At 43.9% G+C, this 20,303-nt stretch overlaps 1 protein-coding gene across 2 annotated transcripts in view; it reads right to left on the bottom strand.

The window, feature by feature from the left end:
* Window positions 1–2,418: 2,418 nt before the first annotated feature.
* The window catches only part of ptch1 (patched 1), a 49,411-nt gene continuing 31,526 nt past the window's right edge, over window positions 2,419–20,303 (bottom strand). The window contains exons 14-24 of one of the 2 annotated variants that reach the window (XM_079364971.1): window positions 19,505–20,180; window positions 17,962–18,271; window positions 16,552–16,694; window positions 12,516–12,699; window positions 10,280–10,560; window positions 8,116–8,253; window positions 7,835–7,977; window positions 4,533–4,632; window positions 4,008–4,361; window positions 3,368–3,917; window positions 2,419–3,261 (exon numbers count right to left, since the gene is read on the bottom strand). In XM_079364971.1, coding sequence (XP_079221097.1) covers window positions 3,369–3,917; window positions 4,008–4,361; window positions 4,533–4,632; window positions 7,835–7,977; window positions 8,116–8,253; window positions 10,280–10,560; window positions 12,516–12,699; window positions 16,552–16,694; window positions 17,962–18,271; window positions 19,505–20,180 — 2,878 coding nt within the window. In that variant the 3' untranslated portion in view covers window positions 2,419–3,261; window position 3,368. Of the gene's footprint in view, window positions 3,262–3,367; window positions 3,918–4,007; window positions 4,362–4,532; window positions 4,633–5,082; window positions 5,119–7,834; window positions 7,978–8,115; window positions 8,254–10,279; window positions 10,561–12,515; window positions 12,700–16,551; window positions 16,695–17,961; window positions 18,272–19,504; window positions 20,181–20,303 lie in introns of those variants that run through there. The other variant, XM_079364972.1, reaches the window with a different exon arrangement.

Raw genomic sequence — 20,303 nt, 5'->3', positions numbered from 1 at the left:
TCAAGTCTGAGAATGAATAGCTGCCACCCATGTTGTTGACAAAACTCTCTCCCGCTCTCACCATCAGGGCAGCAAGCTCAAGGCCACATGCCCTTTTTCATTACTCTGAACAGGCCAGCTGTATTGTAACTACAACCAATTTCCTTGCAGTCTATAAAGCTGTCAATCAAAATCATACTGAACAGGGAGTGGAGGTTGGGGGGGCTGCATGGCTCCAGACCAGATGTCAGAGTTTTATACTGCAGGACACCATGGAGGGAGGGACGGAGGGGATACGGGAGAAGGGAGGTCATGTTTACCTGCATCTTGGCTTAATAGGGAATACCAGGCTTTTTTTTTTTACTTGCATGGAAAAGGACATGGCTATAACTTGAACAAAGCTGAAAGGGAAACCAATTGACTTTATTAAAACTGATGAAAGAGCCTCACAGAAGGTGTTAGTCAAGACATATGTAGAATACTTTTCTGAATGGAGTTCCCATAAAAAAAGATTATGCTAACATGAACTACCACAAACAGCCTGTTAGCATAGCACAGAGTCTACATATTATTTATCTTTTGTCTTTCCCAACAATTCAAACCATTCAATTTGCGTGCAAAACCTTCATGAAGAATATCAGCGCACAATGAGACAGGATACATCTTTTTCAGTTTCCATTTATTAAAGTTATGAACAACGAGACAAATAAGTTATAATATTTTTATTTGTTAGAATTCTATCAGTGTTTGAACATTAATATTTAGAGAGCTAGTACAATTTCCTACTTTCATGGCTAGCCTTTGACAAACCCATAGAAACAGCTGTCTCTCTCCAAGGATCCGAACATAATACTGAAGGGGAGGTGTTGATGTTGTCTCACAAGACAGTTAGCAGTGAAAGTGTGCACCTTAAGATTTTTTTTTTTCTGTTATGGTATATCATTACATATAAACTCTTTAAAAATATACTTCTGTCAAATACCTTGACAACTACTATGTACACTACAAAAATAAATTTTCATATAAATAAATTATATGGCATACATTTATCTTTGTAACTGAAAACAGCATACATCCACGCCAACCGAGACCAAAATGGCAGTCTGGAGGAACCACTGATTTTTTTTCCTTTTAAAATCCTCTAAGAGCTATGATGAGACCTGTAGTGTAAAATGTTATATACTCTTTTTTTTCCTATTTAACATTAGTAAGCATTTTATACAGATCAAACTCCATTAATGTCAACACATTAAACTGTAATAGTGTTTCAATAGACATAAAAATCCCTGCATTTGTTATCCACTGGCATCACGATAATAATGAAAGAAAATGACAACATATTTTATATTACAAAAATATAAATATCGCAATCGAACGTTGAAACAAAAAAACAAACAAAAGAACATTTAAACTGAATAAAATAGTTGCCAGCTATGATACTCTCCACTACTGCCAATGTGACATTGGGAGAAACAAACAAACAAAACAAGCTATTTCATGCAAGCAGCTGTAATAACAAGGTGGACGGGGGAGGAAAACTGCAAAGAGTTCTGGGAAGAGCTACACGTGTAGAGCGAGTTGGAGACTAAAAAGAAGAGGAAACTGAGGTGAAGATGCAGTGAGGGGTTCAGGTACCTGGAACTGGGGATTGTATGTATGCTGACAGAGGCCCAGATGCAGACAAACTGGCCATTGCTTTAAAAGAGGGGGGTGGCAGAGTAAATTATGACCCCTGAGGCTCAGGTCTGTGCCATTTGGCACATGAAGGGAGGGGTTGTCCAATTAGTGTCATGGCATTATGTTGTGGATTTTTATTAGCTGAGGTCAGTGGGGGCGGCTGAGACCAAAAGGGGGCCAGTTGTCTTTACTGTCACTTAAAGAGAGCTGAGAAAGAGAAAGATGATGGACTGATGGACTACAGCGAACACAGAAATGTTTACACACACATACATGGAAGACATACACCGAGCACATTGTCAGGCCATATAGGGCTTAGCCCTTAGCAGGCTGCGTGGGCTAGCTTATTGTTTGAACAGAAATAAAGAGCTACTTGAGGAGAGATATTTCTGTGAATGAAGTTTAAATGCAGTCAAGTGCCATGTTGGATCAGGTTACAGTATAAAGTCTGAGATATAGCTTATCCACTAAACACAACACTTAGGGTACAGAGTTAGTGGCCCGTGTTGACCCTGTTTAAGAAGCAGTAACATGAATGTCCCTGTAATGACAGAGGAAGTTGTTTGAGGTGGGTTTACTGACTGTATGCCAGTTAATAAGAGAGAACCTGTATGGAGCCTGCTAGGGTAAACAATACATAACCTCTTACAGTAAAATACAACCAGAGAGCAGCCTAACAGACAGTGATACAAAGCTGGGAGCAGGAACAGGTTTCAATGCAGAGGCAAAACTAAAAGAACAAAATAAACCAAAACAAAAAGAAACAGCTTTAAAATTTCTTCATTTCTGCTCGTCTTAAATAGCACGCATAGCGTGTCAAGTTAAACAATAATTGTTTCATAACTACCACAGGTTTGTGATAAAAAATTAATAGTTTAACATGCGTACCTTTTTACAATAATAAACAATCATACATGAACACGCACACACACGCGCACATACCATAGCCCGGTTTGATCATTCTAACATTCCCCCTCCCTCATGTTGAAGTGAGGCGTTATTGTTAGTCTGTTTTCAGGATGTATCTGATGTATAAGCCAGAAAATAAAGGGGCTGTTTCAGACCACACAGCACAACACTCACCTGCTACACATACACACACATATATGAAGACAGATCACTTCTTTTGTTGAAAGAGACATTTGCATAGAGTTATAAATGTATATTATTTAAAAAATATATTTTGAGCAGCAACAGTGAATGCTGACAGGTATGTTTGTCTAGATGAAGCTTCCTAATGGCACAGATCCACAGATGAGTGAACAGTAATCAGAGATCTATCTCTCCATGTCACACACTCACACACACACACACACACACACAAACACCATATAAAATGGCAGCCCCAGTCTGTTAAGATGAGGAGTTGTACATCTCCAAACATAATAACTACTTTTGTTCATATTTACATATGTATACATCTTTTAAATATAGATAGAAATATCTAAGACAATAGGATCCACTGGATTACAGTAAGAATGAGCACCATGACGGCAACACTGGAGAGTTATTTCTCTGCCGGGATTAGGCCAGGGTGGGCTATGCTGGGCTGGGCTGGGCTGTGCCAGGCCAGGTCTTTGGCCGGTGTAATTAGTTTCTACACAACTGGAAAACAAAATAAAATACTGTTATCAGTAATCATTGATTAGACAGGCTTAAAAAAAGTCCAGTTATACTCCACATAGATCAAATCAAGTCCTTAAAAGCTCACCTCAGCTCGCCCGCCTGCTACTGTTGCTCTCAGCTGCCTCAAACTCTAAATCTTGAAGCTCCATGGCCTCCACCTGGACCCCCCTGAACCCTGTGTGGGTGTCCAGCGGCACATGTGGGTCCTGGAAGACAGTCTCTGGCTCCTTCGGCCCTGATGAGCAGTAACTGTCTGTTGCAGTGTATCCTGGATAAGAAGAAGTGGGGGGGCTCTGGTTGGACAAAGGGGGCGGGTGGACGGCAACAGTGACGGAGGCTGACGCTGTCACCGTGGTGATGGGTTGGCAGTACGGGGTGGGGTTAGGGTGGTGGTGTGGGAGGTGGTGATTAGGCTGTGGATTGTGGGTAGAGCGGGCTCTATGGCCTGCTGAGTGTTCTCTATGGCTGTGAGCGCCATGATGGCCCCCAGCCTCAGTAGCAGTTTCAAAAGCGTCCATGCGCGGGCGGGCTGGGGGCGGGGCTTGCCAGTGCAGCTGGCTCTTGGGGTCCCTGTTGCTGGTACGCTGAGTAGTCCTGGACCGGGGCCCAGAATCACAACCCTGAGAGGACACAGTCTGTAGATAAAACAATGGGATTTTAAACCAAAAATCAGAAACTACACTAAGAGTATCATACGTGCAACACAATGAAGGATATTTTCCTACCGAAGAATAAGCTGGAGGTTCAGTCTGTCTAGTTGAGCGTCTGTGTCCTGAACCTGCTCTTCTCTCCTCTTCTGTCCTAGCTGCTCTGCCCCTGCTGGCCTGGAGTTGGTACTGCTGCTCCTCTGCTCGAGTTTGTCCTCTGTGTGAGGAGGGCAGGTTGTAGTTCTGCAGCTCCTGGCTGATGCCAGACGCTGTGGTGTTAGAACTGTACTCAGAGTCTGAAGAGTCTGAAGCTGCACCAGAGGTGGTTGTTATGCCGGTGGTGTGGTGAGGACGGACAGAGAAGCGGACCACTGGAGGAGGGGCCTCTGGGGACGGGGTGGGTAACCTGCTGCGACCATCGACCGGTGACACCTGAGAGGTAAGAAAAAGAAAACGTGAGGAAGGATTCAGTGAACCTCTTCAAGTGCTCAGAAAAAAACTAATCCTTATGTCACCAGCTAATGACGCACCCTTGCATGATACATCGCTGCCTTTTCTATTTAAAGCCAGATTAGATTTCCTCGTAGCTTTATGGGATCTTACCTCAGGATAAGGCCCAAAGTATGACAGCAATACTGGAAGAAGGACCAATCCATTCAATACTCCAAGAACTGTAAGGATGGCCAACACTGCAAAGAAATACCTGCAAACAGCAGAGGCGCACAAAGAAGTAGTTAGAGGGAACAGTATTTAAAGTCAGAGCTAATCAACACAACTTGTAAGGATACGTCTGTTGCATTTATTCATTTACATCATGCTTTACCCCTGTTTCATCAACACTTCACTACAAAAAAAGGGAATGTCATGACTAGGACCAAAATAGAAGAAGAAAACATCGCTGAGACCACCAGACAGACAAGAAGAGAAACAGAGTAAAAACAAAGAAAATACCTGTGCAAACCACAGAAGTTTAGACATGGGTAGACATGTGCAAGATCAACCATAACACATGCCCAAAATAATACTTCCACAAAGATGCCTGGCCACTCCCCAAACACACACACACACACACGTATATACACACACGTGTGTAAACCCCCCACAGACAGGCAGGCATGCACTGTGGTTTTCAAGGAGCAAAACAGAAATGTACCTTATGTGATTCTAAGTCCTGCCAAAGAGAGTTAGTCTTTAAGAAGCCGAAGAGAGAAAAGAAAGGGGAAGCATAATTAGCCGGAGCTGGTTAATTCAAAGGCACGGGAAGAAAGAAAAAAAAAGGGGGGGGGGGGGCAGTTATTGCGGGCGAGGGTACTCTCTCTTGGGTGTGTGGTGTATAAGCAAACATGGAGAAAACAAAGCAGTGAGGAATGTGAAGGAAGGAGGGGGTGAGAGGGGGTAAGAGAGGGTAAAAAAAGGGGGGGGGGGGGGTGAGGGGAGAGGCGGGTGAGGGGAACATTAAGGGTGGGTGGGTGGGTCTGGGGGGGGGGCACAAGAGGACAGGGGCCTCTCTCTCCTCTCCGGCTCTAAAAAGGAGAGAGGGAGAGGCTAACAAATGAAGTGAAGGGTATAGAATTTTAACAATTTAGTCTAGGAAGAAGAGAAGGGGACCCTCAGAGCGCCAACCCTCCTCGCTCTCCCTCTCTTCTCTGCATCACTCCTCTCTCTTCTTTCCAGCTAAGCCCCTGTGAAATTCCCGGCCACTCCACAATCCCCTCGCTCTAATTAAATCTCCAATGTATCAGGTAAGACCCCCCAATCTCCACTCTAAATCCCCCCCCGCTCTCTCCCTCCAATCCAGCTCTCTTCATTAGGAGAGGCTTTCCTGCTCACTTGGTTCTCTGCAGTGGAAGCTCTCATGTTATCAGGGACACACTGATGAAGCCCTTTACCTGACTCTGCGCTGTGCTGTTGGTTTAAATGTGTGTGTGTGTGTGTGTGTGTGTGTGTGTGTGTGTGTGTGTGTGTGTGTGTATCACACATACGGTTTAAGATTGTATTATCTCCCCTTATCCTTCGAAGGATTTGTGTTTTTCACCTTTCATTAAAATGGGTAAGAAAGATTGCTGAAGGAGGATTTATTATTGTTTACTCTGACATCTTAAAGTTGTCTCCTCGAAACCTATTACTGTAAACCCAATTGTTGACCAATAGGAGAAGGGATTTTTTGAGGGACCAAGTGAATGTACTGTATGTATGTAGATTATGCTAAACTTTATCACCTCGACTAACTCAGCCGAATTTCTCAGAATATTTCCTGCTGAGTTTGCACATCAGCTCACCATGACGTCACATGGGTGTTACACACACACACACACACACACACACACACACACACACACACACACACACACACACACACACACACACACACACACACACACACACACACACACACACACACACACACACACACACACACACACACACACACACACACACACACACACACACACAGGTTCTTCATACAGTATATCATTAACGCAGTCTTTAAAGCCCAACCACACACCAATAGTCTACCTTTATTAGATTATCAAAACACTTTCTGAAACTGAAATAACTGTGTCATCACTTTGGTCAAAACACACCAGGTGGGGTTAAGGCCACGTCACCTTTGGGACACACGTACAAGCACACACATGGACGCGTGGAGCCCACATACCAGGCTGAGTATCCCGCCGGACTGTTTGGAGTGAAAACATTCACAGGGCTGACGGGGAGAGTCAGGGAAACATTTCTTTCAGCGCAAGCAGAAAAATACGAGCCAGGCCTGTTGTTATTGCGCCGTCTTGGGCCGCAGCTTTGTTTGCTAAGACAACAGCAGAACCTTTAAATGGAGGCCCGAGACTGAGCCAGAAACCAGAGCACACCACTGGAGGTGAGGAGAGAAGGTCTTGAGGCCTCCCTGTGTTTGTGTGTGCGAGTGTGTCTGTTTGTGTGTCTCTCTCCGAGTGTGTTGCTGTGTGTTCTCTCACTGGAAGGCACGCCATCGTTGACCCCCATGATTACAGGGTCAGGGGTGTGTGAGTGTGTGTCTGTGTTAGGGGGACTGTGTGTGTGTGTGCTCACCGATCACATAGACTCGAGTGCTCACTTTTCTTAAAGGAGCAGGTCAGCTAAATCATACAGCTACCTCCTCTATGTTAAGTCATTTACTGAGCTCACTGGAAACTTCTCAGAACACCTAAAGCTTGAGAATGCACAGAATTATACATCTCTTGGAAAGCAACGACTCGCTACTTTTTTAGTCTGATGTTTATAAGAGTGTGCAAATTCAAAAGAAGACGACGCAGAGCTGCCACAGAGTCTGCTTTAATTTCAACCTCTCCTGGCTTTTTACAGCTGTCCTTCTTGCCCGTCAACCCAGATCCTCCTTCCAATGCTTATAAATGTCTAGCGAGGGCAGTTAAACTAGCTCAAGGAGGACTTTTCTCCCCCTCACTCTCTTTCACTTTGTACCCTCTACTTCCCTCCTCCTCCTCTTTGTTCTCCTGACCTTCAACTTTCCATCCTTCCTCTAGTTCCCCCTTAAAAATGTCCGGCATGAGGGACACGGAGGCAGAGAAGAGAAAGATGAAAGAAAATACATAACGGGTGGAAGGAGGCTGGAGACGGAAAAGGGTCTTGTTTATATGAGGATTCTTCTCCAAGAAATGTACGAACCCTGTTGGAGAAGGGATGAGGTTTACAGAGGGGGAATACGAGAGGGAGATGTGGGTGGAAGAAGAGAGAGAGCTTTCATGCATGGCTGGTGTCTCAGGTAGATTCCTGTGTGACATACAGGTTGAGGCATGGTCTCAACAGTCCACTGACACCATATAGAAACCGTAGCTTAACTGCTGCTAGAAGTGCAGGCCTGTGAGCGTTTGCATTTAACGACAAGGGTGTGATTTGATTTTTGGACTCACCTGACGATAAAGTCGAACTCAGAGCCAGCAAGCATGAGGACGCCTAATAATGTGGAAAAAGCCCCATCGAGCACCGGAGCAAACATGTGCTCCAGCGCCAGCACTGCCCGCTTGTGACGATCCCCTATGGCTGTCAGGAACGCCTACAAAACACACACAGAAACATCGTTCATGTCTCTTAGTGAGGAGATTTATTATTCAAAGATCTTTAACCATATCACGATAGTCAGTATTCTTTTGAGATGAATTCTTGTGCATATTTCTTGGGTTTGTTTGCCTACCAGGGCCACATGGACGGTGAACTCCACTCCAATGCCCACAGAGGCGATGAGGATGACCACAGGCACGGCACTCAGCTTTATTCCCATCAGCCCCATGAAGCCAAACAGCTCCACAGTCATGAGAGAAAGCACCAACACCTGAAGGAAGTGAAGGAGTTTTAGTTCAAATACATGAAAAGGACCCAATAAGGGTTCAGACAGAAAAAGGCAGGTGCAGGCTGAATAAAGTAATTAATAAATAAATAAATTCAGAATAGCTGTGTCATGGATGTATCCGTTATCGTCTCCCACAAGCCATGTGTCAAATTATATTCCCACTCAATACAAACTGTTTTAGTTTTGCATAAATAAAGAGAAAGGACCATGTTTCTTTTATTATTTTAAGTGTTCAATCCAATCTCAACTATGTATTTTTTCTGTAATTAGGGCTTTAAGTGGTCTGTGAATGTTTGTCATGTCACTCATGTGTCTACATACAATACAGTGCATTTAAAGGGGTGATACATATTAACAAATGCACTTGTTTCCCAGGTGATAGATCTAAAAACATTAATGTGCTCAAGAGTTGACTCGAAATGTGCACAAGACGGATCAGAGAAATAACACCTGGGATATGTGTCAGAATCCCTATTTTACTGGTGTGTTAAGTGGCAACCATCAATCTGGCTGAAAAATGTGTGTCTTGGTGTATGAGTGTGGAGGTTTGCACAGTGAGACAGAAGCTAAGGGTAAATGCCATTATCAGCTGACAGGTGTCAGGTTACATGGGGCCCAAATCCTTTGAAGAAGGCTGAGGTGGGCAGGGGGGGGGGGGCTGTGTGAATGTGTATGAGTTCATATTCAATGTACAGAGTGTGTGTGTGTGTGTGTGTGTGTGTGTGTGTGTGTGTTTGTGTGTGTCTCAGAGAGGTTGTAATTGTGTGTGCTGTCTGTCTCTGTTAAGCTCTTGCACAAGTGCATCTGGGGTGATTAAAATTGGAGTGATGTGTTGACAAAACTCGTTCTCTCATTTGGACAGTTTTCAGGGAATTAAACTAAAATTAAAGTCAAACTTTTTAAATCCTTGTATTTCAGAAAGGCGCATTTCAAACTGTCAAAATGTATTATTTGTCTTTTAAGTTGTTCTTCTTTCCACAGTTCACACAATACCACCAGGAATAAAAAATAGCAAGCAACACTGGATCACACATGACAACTCTCTGAATAACATTCAACATGTGCATTAAAAACCTTTTTTTTTATTCTAAACATGAGACACAAGGCTTAAAAAGTCCTCTGTCCACCGATGTGGTTGAGATGAATTTCAAATAGCTGAGCGGGTTTAAAAGGGCTTAAGGTTGAAGGTTTGACGTTTTAGGGCTGGCGGTGGTCTCGTCTTGGACAGAGTGAGTGGTTAAACTTGACGCCTCTCCATAACTTGTCTTTTGATCTTGCTAGTAAAGCCTGAGGATGAACGCAGCGTCCCCTCCCCCTCTGTTTAAGAGCTCTGGTGGCCTGGCCACTGCCTGTCGTAAAATACAACCCACCAGAGAGAAAAACCAGAGCACTTAGTGGATGAGTTTCTGTGTGAATTATGTACCTGTGTGTTTACATATTCATGCTGTATGTGCGCAAGCATATACCGTACATATCTGCTTAGAGTATGTATCCGTCTTTGTGCTCCCGTGTTTGTGTGTATCCTTAGAAACAGATGTTTCGAAAGTAATGGAAGAGGAGGAGTGTGGAAGATGGAAATAAAATCAAACCGTTCTTATGGGTTTAGAGTGGGAGAGCAAGTTGCCTGGGCAACTTTGTGTCCTCTCCCCATTTATTTCAGCACTGATGTCTGGGAGTGTTGGACTAGACTAAACAGACTGGGCCTGACAAAACAGCATAAGATAAACACTGGTGACTGGGGCTACAATAACACCCAGCAGCCCCTCTCCATTCCAGCCACACATACAAAGCAACAGGAAATAAGAGGAGGATAGCAGGGGAAAATATACGTTTTTTAAATCACTATGTACACTATCACTAACTTTTTTTTCTGCTTTTCCTTGTAAATACGATGTTTGTAAGTATATTACATATATAAAAACTACATACAGTATATAGGTCTGTTTCTCTTGAAAATATGACCGTACATGTGTTTTACTTTGTCTGTTTGTTTTTGTCAAATACTCACTATGATGCCAGCGGTCCACGGGTTGAGCAGGAAGAGGGCACAGACTAGAAAGGTGCAGGCAAGCACGACACTGATGGACAGCAAGAGCCAGTGGCGCAGACTAACATACTGTTCCCAGAAAAGGAAAGGGTAGCCGTTTGGGTAGGAGGGCAATCCTTGTCGGCTGTAGTTGCTGCAGATGGCCCTCACACTCTCGATGGCCTCCACAAACTGCGGCGTCTCCCGGAGCCCGTTGAGGTAGAAGGGGAACTGTGCGTATTCGATGGGCTCAGCTGCCGGGACTGGAAAGAAAGTCAAACAAAAATATCACTTAATATGTGGGAAGTGTGTGTGTGTGTGGGGGAGCAGAACATGTTTAGATTTAGCTGTTGTGTCTACATTATCTTTTTTTATCAGAGCAGATGTAGCAACTGATGAATGCTTTGCACTTTGAGGTCATGACAGCAGACGCACACACGCAAGACGAAAACATTTGAATTCAGAGAAGCAGATTGCAAAAGGAACAACATGGAGTTAATCAGATACATCGACAAAGGCAACGATGACATCTGCAGATGATATTTGTCTGCTCTCATTAACTAACATTAGGTTCTGATCATTTTGCCTATCTGCAGAAATCATTTTGGCCTCTCCAGCCAAACCACCAATATCAAGGCTCTGCCTCCCTAATTCAACTTTGTTCCAAGACCTGCTACATCTGTGCTCGAGAGCGTGCGCGTGCATGTGTGTGTGTGCCTGTGTGTGTGTTAGTGGTTGGGGGCGGAGCAGCGTGAAACAGAGCTCCATTGACTCCAACCCAGCCAGCCTGTGGCCCAGCCTGCCTAATGAGGGCCTATCAGTTCCAGACACAGCAGAGTGTCAGAGCTAACGTTGATTCACGGTAATTACAATGTCAGAATCACGGCCATTACCACACTCTAAACTTAGCAACTGCCGTATAAAGCATAATATAGATTCATAAACACACATACCAGCCTGTCACTCTGCTGTGAAGTCACTTTTGCTGAAAACAGTGTTTTCATTAGCCTTCAATTACCAACAAATTGATGCAAACGTTTTGTCTCTGCATCCCTTCTTTAAAAAAAAGTATTATTTTGCATGTCCATATTCCACGCTGTCATCAGGGTCAGACAGAAGCACTTGCTAACATGGTTTGCCCATTATTATCTCAACTATAAATTTCTATTAGAACACAAGTTGGCTTTTGGCCAACACGGATCTGCTCCGGGGGGCTCCTGCACAGCCAAGCACTTCACGCTGCTTATCCAATCATATCCCCCTCCTCCATAAAGGACTTCCTGCTTGTTATCCAATTGTGCTTCCCACCCAAACCCAAGTTGCTTCTCGTTATCCAATCATTTTCCTCCCCCGTGGAGCACTTCCTGACTTGTACCAAATCACAGGCTAGAATCAAACAACAACATGACTGTACTTTATATGTTAGTAACAGTCTGTGTGTGTGGTAGGGAAATGAGAACAGGGTGTGTGTAGTGTTTGGGGTCACTGGGTTTTAATAATGTGTGTGTGTGTGTGTGTGTGTGTGTGTGTGTGTGTGTGTGTCATGCAAGGGCCCCATGGTAGCCAGGATTATAGCATTCACCACAGGCACCATTAGAAGAACCACAGTGAGCTGTGTTTTGGTCCTTAGCCTTGCAACCTGAGCTCGCACAAACACTATTACACACACACACACACACACACACACACACACACACACACACACACACACACACACACACACACACACACACACACACACACACACACACACACACACACACACACACACACACACACACACACACACACACACACACACACACACACACACACACACACACACACACACACACACACACACACACACACACACACCGCTGCGGTACAGTAAAGTCTACTACCTCACTTAAAGCTAAGAGGCAGACGAGGAGCAATAACTCAGACCACAAGAGGTAAACACTGCTCACATGTAGCAGATGTCTTATGGAGCCCAGACCAATGAGCTCCACAAACGTTTGGCTGAAAATTTCAGTATGGAAGTTTCACTAAATAAATTCAATTAGCTGAACTGTGCCCTGTATCAGGTAAGACCTTCCACCAACTTAAAATTAGCTTCATTTGTTGGAACAAATGATTTGGCTTCCTTCCTTGTGTTGCAGAAAAAGACATTCCATTACACTTTAAGGCTTCCTTTTAATTTTAGCATATTTTCTGGACATAGTGCATGCTGACTTACTGCTGAGGCGTGTCTCGGGCATGGAGTCGGTACGGTCATGGAGCCACTCAGGAGGGTGTGGGCGGATGTTGGCCTGCGAGGCGGCGTAGGCCACAGGATCATTGCTGACCCAGGCGGTTAGGTAGATGTAGAAAGCCCCAGGGTTGATGATGCCGTCTGCGTCCACAAGCCTCTGACGAGTAAGCTAAAAAACAAAGAAAAAAGTTGAGTTAATGATAGAACCATATTACCTAATGCAGACAGTTCTGGAAAAATTAAGAGACCAAACCAAATGTGTCTTAAATCCGTACTATATAGCCATAGAAGCTCTTTCAATGTCTGTTGAATCTTAACACCAGTACACCTCATTCTCCTTGAGGCACTTACTTGGTGATCACTTGACAAGCCTTTGAACAAAGCCAAGCGACAAGAGTAGCATAACCCAAGATCAATGTGAAAGACTGGTGGAGGGTATGCCAAGATACATGAAGGCTGATATAAAAAACACATTTTTAAACAAAAAATATTTTTACCAGAAACATATTTGGTCTGTTTGTGGTCAGTGAATATCTGTTTATAAGGCTTTCACACTTGCAGAAAAAAATTCAGAGTGAGTTGATGTGAGAACACAGCAGGATATTAACCAGAGAATAAGTATTTTACATTATTGTCTGGCAATGCCAAAATGTAGCACTTTGTAATGGAAAAACATGTAAATGAAAACATTTCAATCAAGCTAACAAATGTTTAAGATGGAGCTTGCATAGTTGATCATAATGTGGCTGTAAAGTATACATACGAAACCTAAAAGGTATTGTGGAAATGGGACGTGTTCAACTAAAGCATTCTACAGGTGAGCTGACCACAGAAGTGCTTATTTATACACATGCCTGATTGCAGGAGAACGGAGCAGCTTTCAAAATATAGTCAAATATTAGCCCCTCCCTCTCTTTCCAACCAACGAAACATCAACAAGTAAAACAGTGGTCTTCTTTCTGAAAATTCCCGTATTCCTCATCACAGCTTCCCAGAATTATAATGCCACATTAAAACATGGAAAATGTTGAATCAGCTTCTCTCTTTACATACAGCAGATATTGGCTGGCCAACTTCAGGCCCAACATCCTGACCACTCTGAATATATTTCAGAAGAAAGCTTGCAGCTCTTCTCTGTCGGGGAAGCAGCTGCTGAGAAGGATGTGCCAAGTCTTTGTAACATTAATGGTGGGATATATTAACATATATTAATATTTGTTGTATGAGACAAGCTCTAATCTGACAAGTTGGTGACTGTATTGCTACTTTTACGCCAAGACTTTATTATGTCGTCTTAACTTTTTTTGACAGCTGGGGAAAATGCAGTATTGGCAACAGTTCTGGATCTCATCAGGATGTCGGTCGGCCGCTTTGGCACATTTGAATACAGCCTGTCTGTTAGATTAAAGGGAAGTTGCTACTGGCATTCATGTCAACCTCAGTATTATTTAAGACAACTTTTGTGATTCTTTTACTTTAATCAACTTCGTCCATTTTTTAACTTGAGCGTCACATATCTGCAGAACAAATGACATTCTTCTTATGCTGCAATTGTTTTAATTGCTTGAATAAATAAATTACACATATTCCCGTGTACGTACAATCAGCATGTGTTGCTTGCCAATGAAAGCATCACGGCATGCTAGCACTTAGCTTGAGCATATAGCACTGCTGCTTCTCAAAGAGATGCTTCCATTGCTGTAAAAGCCATTCAGGCCAACCACCAGTGTCAAACAAATCTTACCTGTAAGAAAAATATACAAATTACTTTGGTAACAGCACCTTAGCTCTATTTTTATTACACTGTAGGCTAGTCACTTTCATCAATTATTAGTTAAGATCTGGTTAAAAAAAAGTTAACTTTAAGTTAGCCTGTAGCTACGCTTTTGAAATCCATTTCTCAATTGCTTTTTGTGTATGTGACATTATTTTCCCTCAAGATATATTCCAGCTAGCGTCGTTTGTTGTGGCTGCTGGTCATATTTACAGTCTATGGCCACTAGGTACAAATGGATGACTGTCTCTCCATCCATTGTGGAAACAATGTATGTATGAAACAATGAATGTAGCCTAGCATTGCTACCTCCTGAGAGGTAAAACCATTACTGAGTGCTGCCCTGCCACTTTCCCTTCAAGGAACCATAAATCCCTCCTTCATGGAGGCTGCCTGGGAGACTTCTAGGGGTGAGGCCGGACTCACAGGGTTAGGTGGATGAAGAAAGGGTTAGGTTTTTTTTTTTTCCCCCCCCTGTGACGGGGGGGGGGGTGGGGAGGAAAAAATTGCTTGAGTTAGCGTAACAATAAAAAAATTGGCTGGAGTCCCTGAGCGCGTCTGTGTGCACTTAACCTGGTTGTTAACACTGAAGGAAATGCCACCCAGCAAATGGAGTAGAGCTATAAAAATAACACAACATCTGTACAAATGTTGCTCACGCTTGCTTCTCCTGACCCCTATTGGTACCCAGAATGCCTGGCGCCATAGACAGACCCTGCCCTGAGAAGAAAAGGGCCCTTGATAGCATTAGCATGACTCTCTTGCACTTTCAAACATTCCCCCCCTCCTCCTTTCCTCCAAATCAGCCTCCTTCTGTATTCATTCTCCAAAGCTTTATCTTTATTTTGCCTTATGTTCAAACCATGCATACACACACAACAAATACACACTCACACAGACAACTAGCCACCATATGACTCCCATACAGAGCCATAAGGAACGAATGGTCGCCCAGCACCGAAAGAAATGTTAACAGCAACAGATCAAAGGCAGAACACCTCTGCACAGATCCATGGAGGGGCATATCAAAATAAAACATCTAGCACTGCAATTTGCCAGGGTTGGAAAAAGATCTGGTCCTCATTTGACTTACAAAAAAACAGCTACTGCTGGAGGTGCACGCACAACAGACAAAGGCAGAACACACACTCAAAACATACAAATGCACACACGGCGCTGCCTCAAAGAAACCACGTGTTTGAGCTCGTCTCACTGAAAGAGGACACAGCAGTGGAGCACAGAGGGAGGGAAAGGAAGGGAGGAGAGAGAAAGAGAGCAGGAGTAGTAGTGGAGCAGGAGAGACTGAGGGGGCAAGAAAAGAGAGCCGGATTCCAGAGGATCTGGATTGAATTTAACAGCGGGATACGCAACAACTGTATGTCTTCAAGCTGTCACGGGAAGCCAAGGCATCTCAGCTGGCGGCCCCCACGCCTCACGGCAAATACACTTCCCTCACAGGCACAGGAAATGATGTCACAGGGCCGCACACCAGGCTTACCTCTGCTTCCTGCTGGCTTGTGGAATAGGATGGGAAGAATGCTATGTTGCAATGGGTCTCGACGGATAAGAGAAAGTGAAAAACAAACAGCTAAAAGAGGAGGGGAAACGTTTTTTTTTTATAAGGTAGAAATAAACTACTTGGAAATTGGCTCACATGTTAGTCATAATTATAAATAAACAAAAGACATAGCTCAGCTTCTCGTCAAAGGTAATTATCCTTGAAGAAAATTAACTCAATTGTGTTCAGGGTTTGCAGACAAGATGGCCAAGTATTTCAGATTTTTAATCTTCAGCTCCTTATCTTCTGTTTTCGCCATCTCGTGCCAAAAAGTGGTGGCACTAAAAACAACATGTAATGCCCTATGAAACATTTACTCAACGCGAATATGCCCCCTCATTTCCCCCTGCTTCTCCATTCATTACAAGATGTTTGGCATATTTCTATAAGGAAAGAAAAACTCGATTTTGAAATTACAGACTGCAGAACTAGCAAATGGGACAAATGGTTTAAATGAAGAGTTAATAGGTTTTTCAGAGGTCATGAGCAGCCCCAGTGAGAGCTTTAAATTCCTGGGCTCGGTAAAGTCATCACAAAATGGAGATGGAGAAGGACACAGAGAGGGAGAAAGAGAATAACACAGAGATTTTTTTTACATGTCTCAATTAAACAATCCAGTCTGTTTAATTTTAAATTAAATCACTTTTATCTCCAGGAACATCAAATTTAGGGGTCACTTTATAACACACCAGGTTGAAGTTGATAGGCTTGTCCCTGCGTCCTGTCTGCACCAAAAGCTTGTACGCCAGGACGCCATCATCTGAGCCGTTTCTGTAGCTCTTGGAAGTGATGCGGCCGGCCTCCCAGTCCTTGTCAAAAGCCTGCTGGAGACCTGCAGGAAACCACAACAAGACAGATCGGTTAGGTTTGAACAACTTTCGTGCCCTGTTATCTTCATTCCTCCTCTGCATTACACTTAAAAAGAGCCCAGTTCACGAGTAAACGGCTCAAAAGTCAGCACAGTACAACACAAGAAAACACAGTTGAGCGACCTAACACTCACCCTCTAATAAGCATGATTGATTTAATACGATAACTTCTTCCATTCTCAACCACCAAACGAGCCTTCAAAAGCTTCAAAAGTCTGCTGCTTTTGATTCAAAGCGATCATTAGGGAATATATAAGTAACATGTGTCTCCCCTTTTCTATACTACTCTCTAATCCATATGTGTATCACCCCCTCCCCCCACCCCCTCTCGGCTCTCCCCCAAGGCCCATGCTGTCGTCCGTCTGTGGAAGATGTTGTTTTGGGTCTCGTTCTTGGCCTGTCTGGCTCCAATTTGTCCAACCATTGCAGAGAGCAATATCAGACACAGCTTTCTCTCTCTCTCGCTCACCCACACACTCTCTGTGTGGTTTCCAGACGGCACACACACAATATGTGTTTCATGGTTCCAACCCAGGCAAGCCAATGAGAGTGATTTCCTTGATGGAGACTACTCCACTTTTATTGAAGTGTCATTGATCAGTGGCACATCACAGTTATTATAAGCTGGAGTTGGATGATTATATAAACAGCTAAGCATCCTAATGTGAATCCTGCTATTGCACAAAATTGTTTAAGGTCTACTAATACAAAAAAGCTGTGTTTTAGGGCTTTTGATATGCCAAATATTTCAGATTCTTAAGAAGTACATTTCAAAAGAATTTCTAATGTGACCCCAGTATGAGTTCAATGAGTGTATGTGGGTTGCAGATTGCAATGACAACTTAATTTACTGTTGTCTCTGCTGCCAATGAGTGCTGCCAAATATGGCCCACCACTTTGTCCTCCTCCGTTAACTCCACCTGATGTAGACACGAGTGATTTTAATCAAGACTACTGTCACTGCGCATTTTACAATTCAACCCACTTGTGAAGTTCTGCCAAACATCTTGATTTCTGCAGATTCATGTCAAAACACAACAGACAAATATGATCTCAAAACTATGACAGAAAGTCAATGAATTCCAGGCCTAAACTAATACTAAAGTATTAATATGAAAATCATCTGTGACAGTAAGAGGGGAGTATTTAAGTAATCTTAAAACTGTATAATATTGTCAAATTGATAAAATGTTTTTTTTTAGTCTTTCACACCATTTCATCAAATTTTACCTTGCAGCCATTCCCTGAAGTAGTCCAGCCACATGCGGGGCAGCTGTCCGTTGTCCTCCTTCAGCACGTAGCGCACAGTGTGGAACCTGTGGTGGAGCTGGTGCAGCAGAGGCTGTTTTTGGGCGTACTCGGCCCGCTGCGTCACCACGTACATGTTGTAGAAGGAGAAGAACTTGAACTGGGCGCCGATGAAGTCGTACTCGCTGGTTTCCCTGGGCACGATATCCGTCAGCTCCAGGCCGTCCCTCACCTGGGTGGTCCCGTATAAACTGACTCCCAGCAGACAGAGGAAGAGCACAATCACAACCACCTGGAGGGCAGAGATAGGACTTCATCAATCAACTCACTGAGCAATTGGATTGAAGTTCATATGTTTAAAAGTGCAGGAAGAAAGATGTTTTACATTTACAACAACAGATTGTTGAAAAATAACAGAGAAAAAAACACAGCCTGATGCTCTAACTTTTCTGTCTTTCCTTGTTAGACTTTTGTTGTAGTGAAGTGGCAATATGGGAAAATAAAAGGCAGGTTTTAATAAAACAGAATGTCCCTGTTAGTCATCATGCAGTATTGGTTAAAGGCATTAATGAAGAACATGAAGCAATCTGGAATATTGAAGAAACATTTGACAGTGTGATGAAAAGACTTTCTAATAATATCAAGTGCAAGCCACAAGATCATTTCAGTTCTGGGAGACTTTCTGGAAGACAGACCACCCACAACACTGAGGTCAGACTGCGTGTGTGACTCAGATAGGATATAACCACAACCTCCACCCCACATTTCCTCTTACCATTCACTTCAGTGACTAAGCCTCCCTTTCAAATTATCACCACGGTGAGTCAGCGCTAAATCATCCCTTACCTCACACAGGAGCCTTTCCCCTTCTGTAATAAACTATCTTTATGAATAACATACAAACCCCACTTTTAACACATGCACTTCAAATTTCTGAACATTTCTGGATGGTGTTGTATGGAACAACCAACATGGTCACTTTTTTTTTTTTTTTTTTGGATATTCTGCCAAATCCCCTTAAATTTCCAAAAGGTGAATATGTGTACCTCTGAAATGTTCAACATTCAACATGAATATCACAGAGGCATAATGGTAAGACAAAGCTGTCTCACCTATGGGAGCAACAGAGACGTCTCACAGGAGTGAGACGGGATCACTACAAGACAGCAGAGCCAGCGGGGGAGAGCAACGCTGTGTTTGTGTTTGTGTAGCCCCAGCTGTTTCTTGCTTTCCCATCGCCATAAAGCCATGCATAACTCACAAGCTGGGACATCCAGCTGACTTTTAGAATCGAAAGTACAAAGGCTTAATGACAGCGAAGCTTTGAAAGGTCTGTGACATCTGTAGCATCCTTTAAATGCCATGCTCTGCCTCCTGAAACCTTCAACCCACTGGGACATTTTTTCCCACTGTGAGAGACGTGTGAGAGGGCAGCTTTTGAACATTTTAGGGGAAGGCTGTCCTTATTTGTTTAAAAGAACATGAGGAATGCGTGTTTAGAAGAGGCTAAAGAGACTAAACTGACCTTGGTAGTGGGCTGTAGAAGGAATGGAGCGTAGTGTCTCTCAGCGAAAGACGCCAGTGTCCAGCGTGAACAGGGAGGCTCAAGGCAGCGCAACCCCATTGAGCCATCTCCAAACCGGGATATAAGGTCCCGTGTGGAGCTGTTATTCTCCGGGATCTGTCCTGTAGATGAGGCCGCATCAACCTGAGGAGCTGAGCTGGCATTTGGAGCAGCAGGAGCAGGTACGGGATGATGATGTGAGAAGGTGTCCGAGCCTCGTGATCCCCCATTGCTTCTCCTCCCACTGTTGTTGTTGTTAAGATTGCCGTTGTTGTTGTTGCTGCTGCCGCTTCCGCTCGCGTTGCTGCTGTAATAGTCGTTGTTCTGGTTGCTCCTGACGGGAGCTGGGTTCATGGGCTGAACAGAGATCTGGGATCTGGGCTCGGCTGTGGTGTAGAAGGCCTGAGTGCGGGGGTCGTACTCGGTCCTGAGCTGCACTGTGGACTGCATGGTGATTTGGGTCTGCTGGGCAAAGCTGTGGCTGCTGTACGAGGGAGGGGGGCTGCTGTAGCTGGGGGGAGGTGTGCGGTATAAGGGCGGAGGGGTGCGGTAGGATGGAGGAGGGCTGTAGCGGCTTGAATCTACCCCATCCAGGTACGCGTGGGGCTCAATTTGGATCACACGGTTGGCACATGGGCTAAAGAGGTAATACACAGGAGGAAGAGTCAGTCAGAAATTTTTGTGGATAGGTTTTAAGCATTTTACTCTCAACTCAAACAGGGGTGATTTGTTTGGATTAGCTTTTACATAAAAAGATGGC

This window comes from Symphodus melops, assembly GCF_947650265.1.
Source record: "Symphodus melops genome assembly, chromosome: 1".
In the NCBI taxonomy this organism is placed as follows: domain Eukaryota; kingdom Metazoa; phylum Chordata; class Actinopteri; order Labriformes; family Labridae; genus Symphodus; species Symphodus melops.
This window is presented reverse-complemented; position numbering and strand designations above follow the sequence as displayed.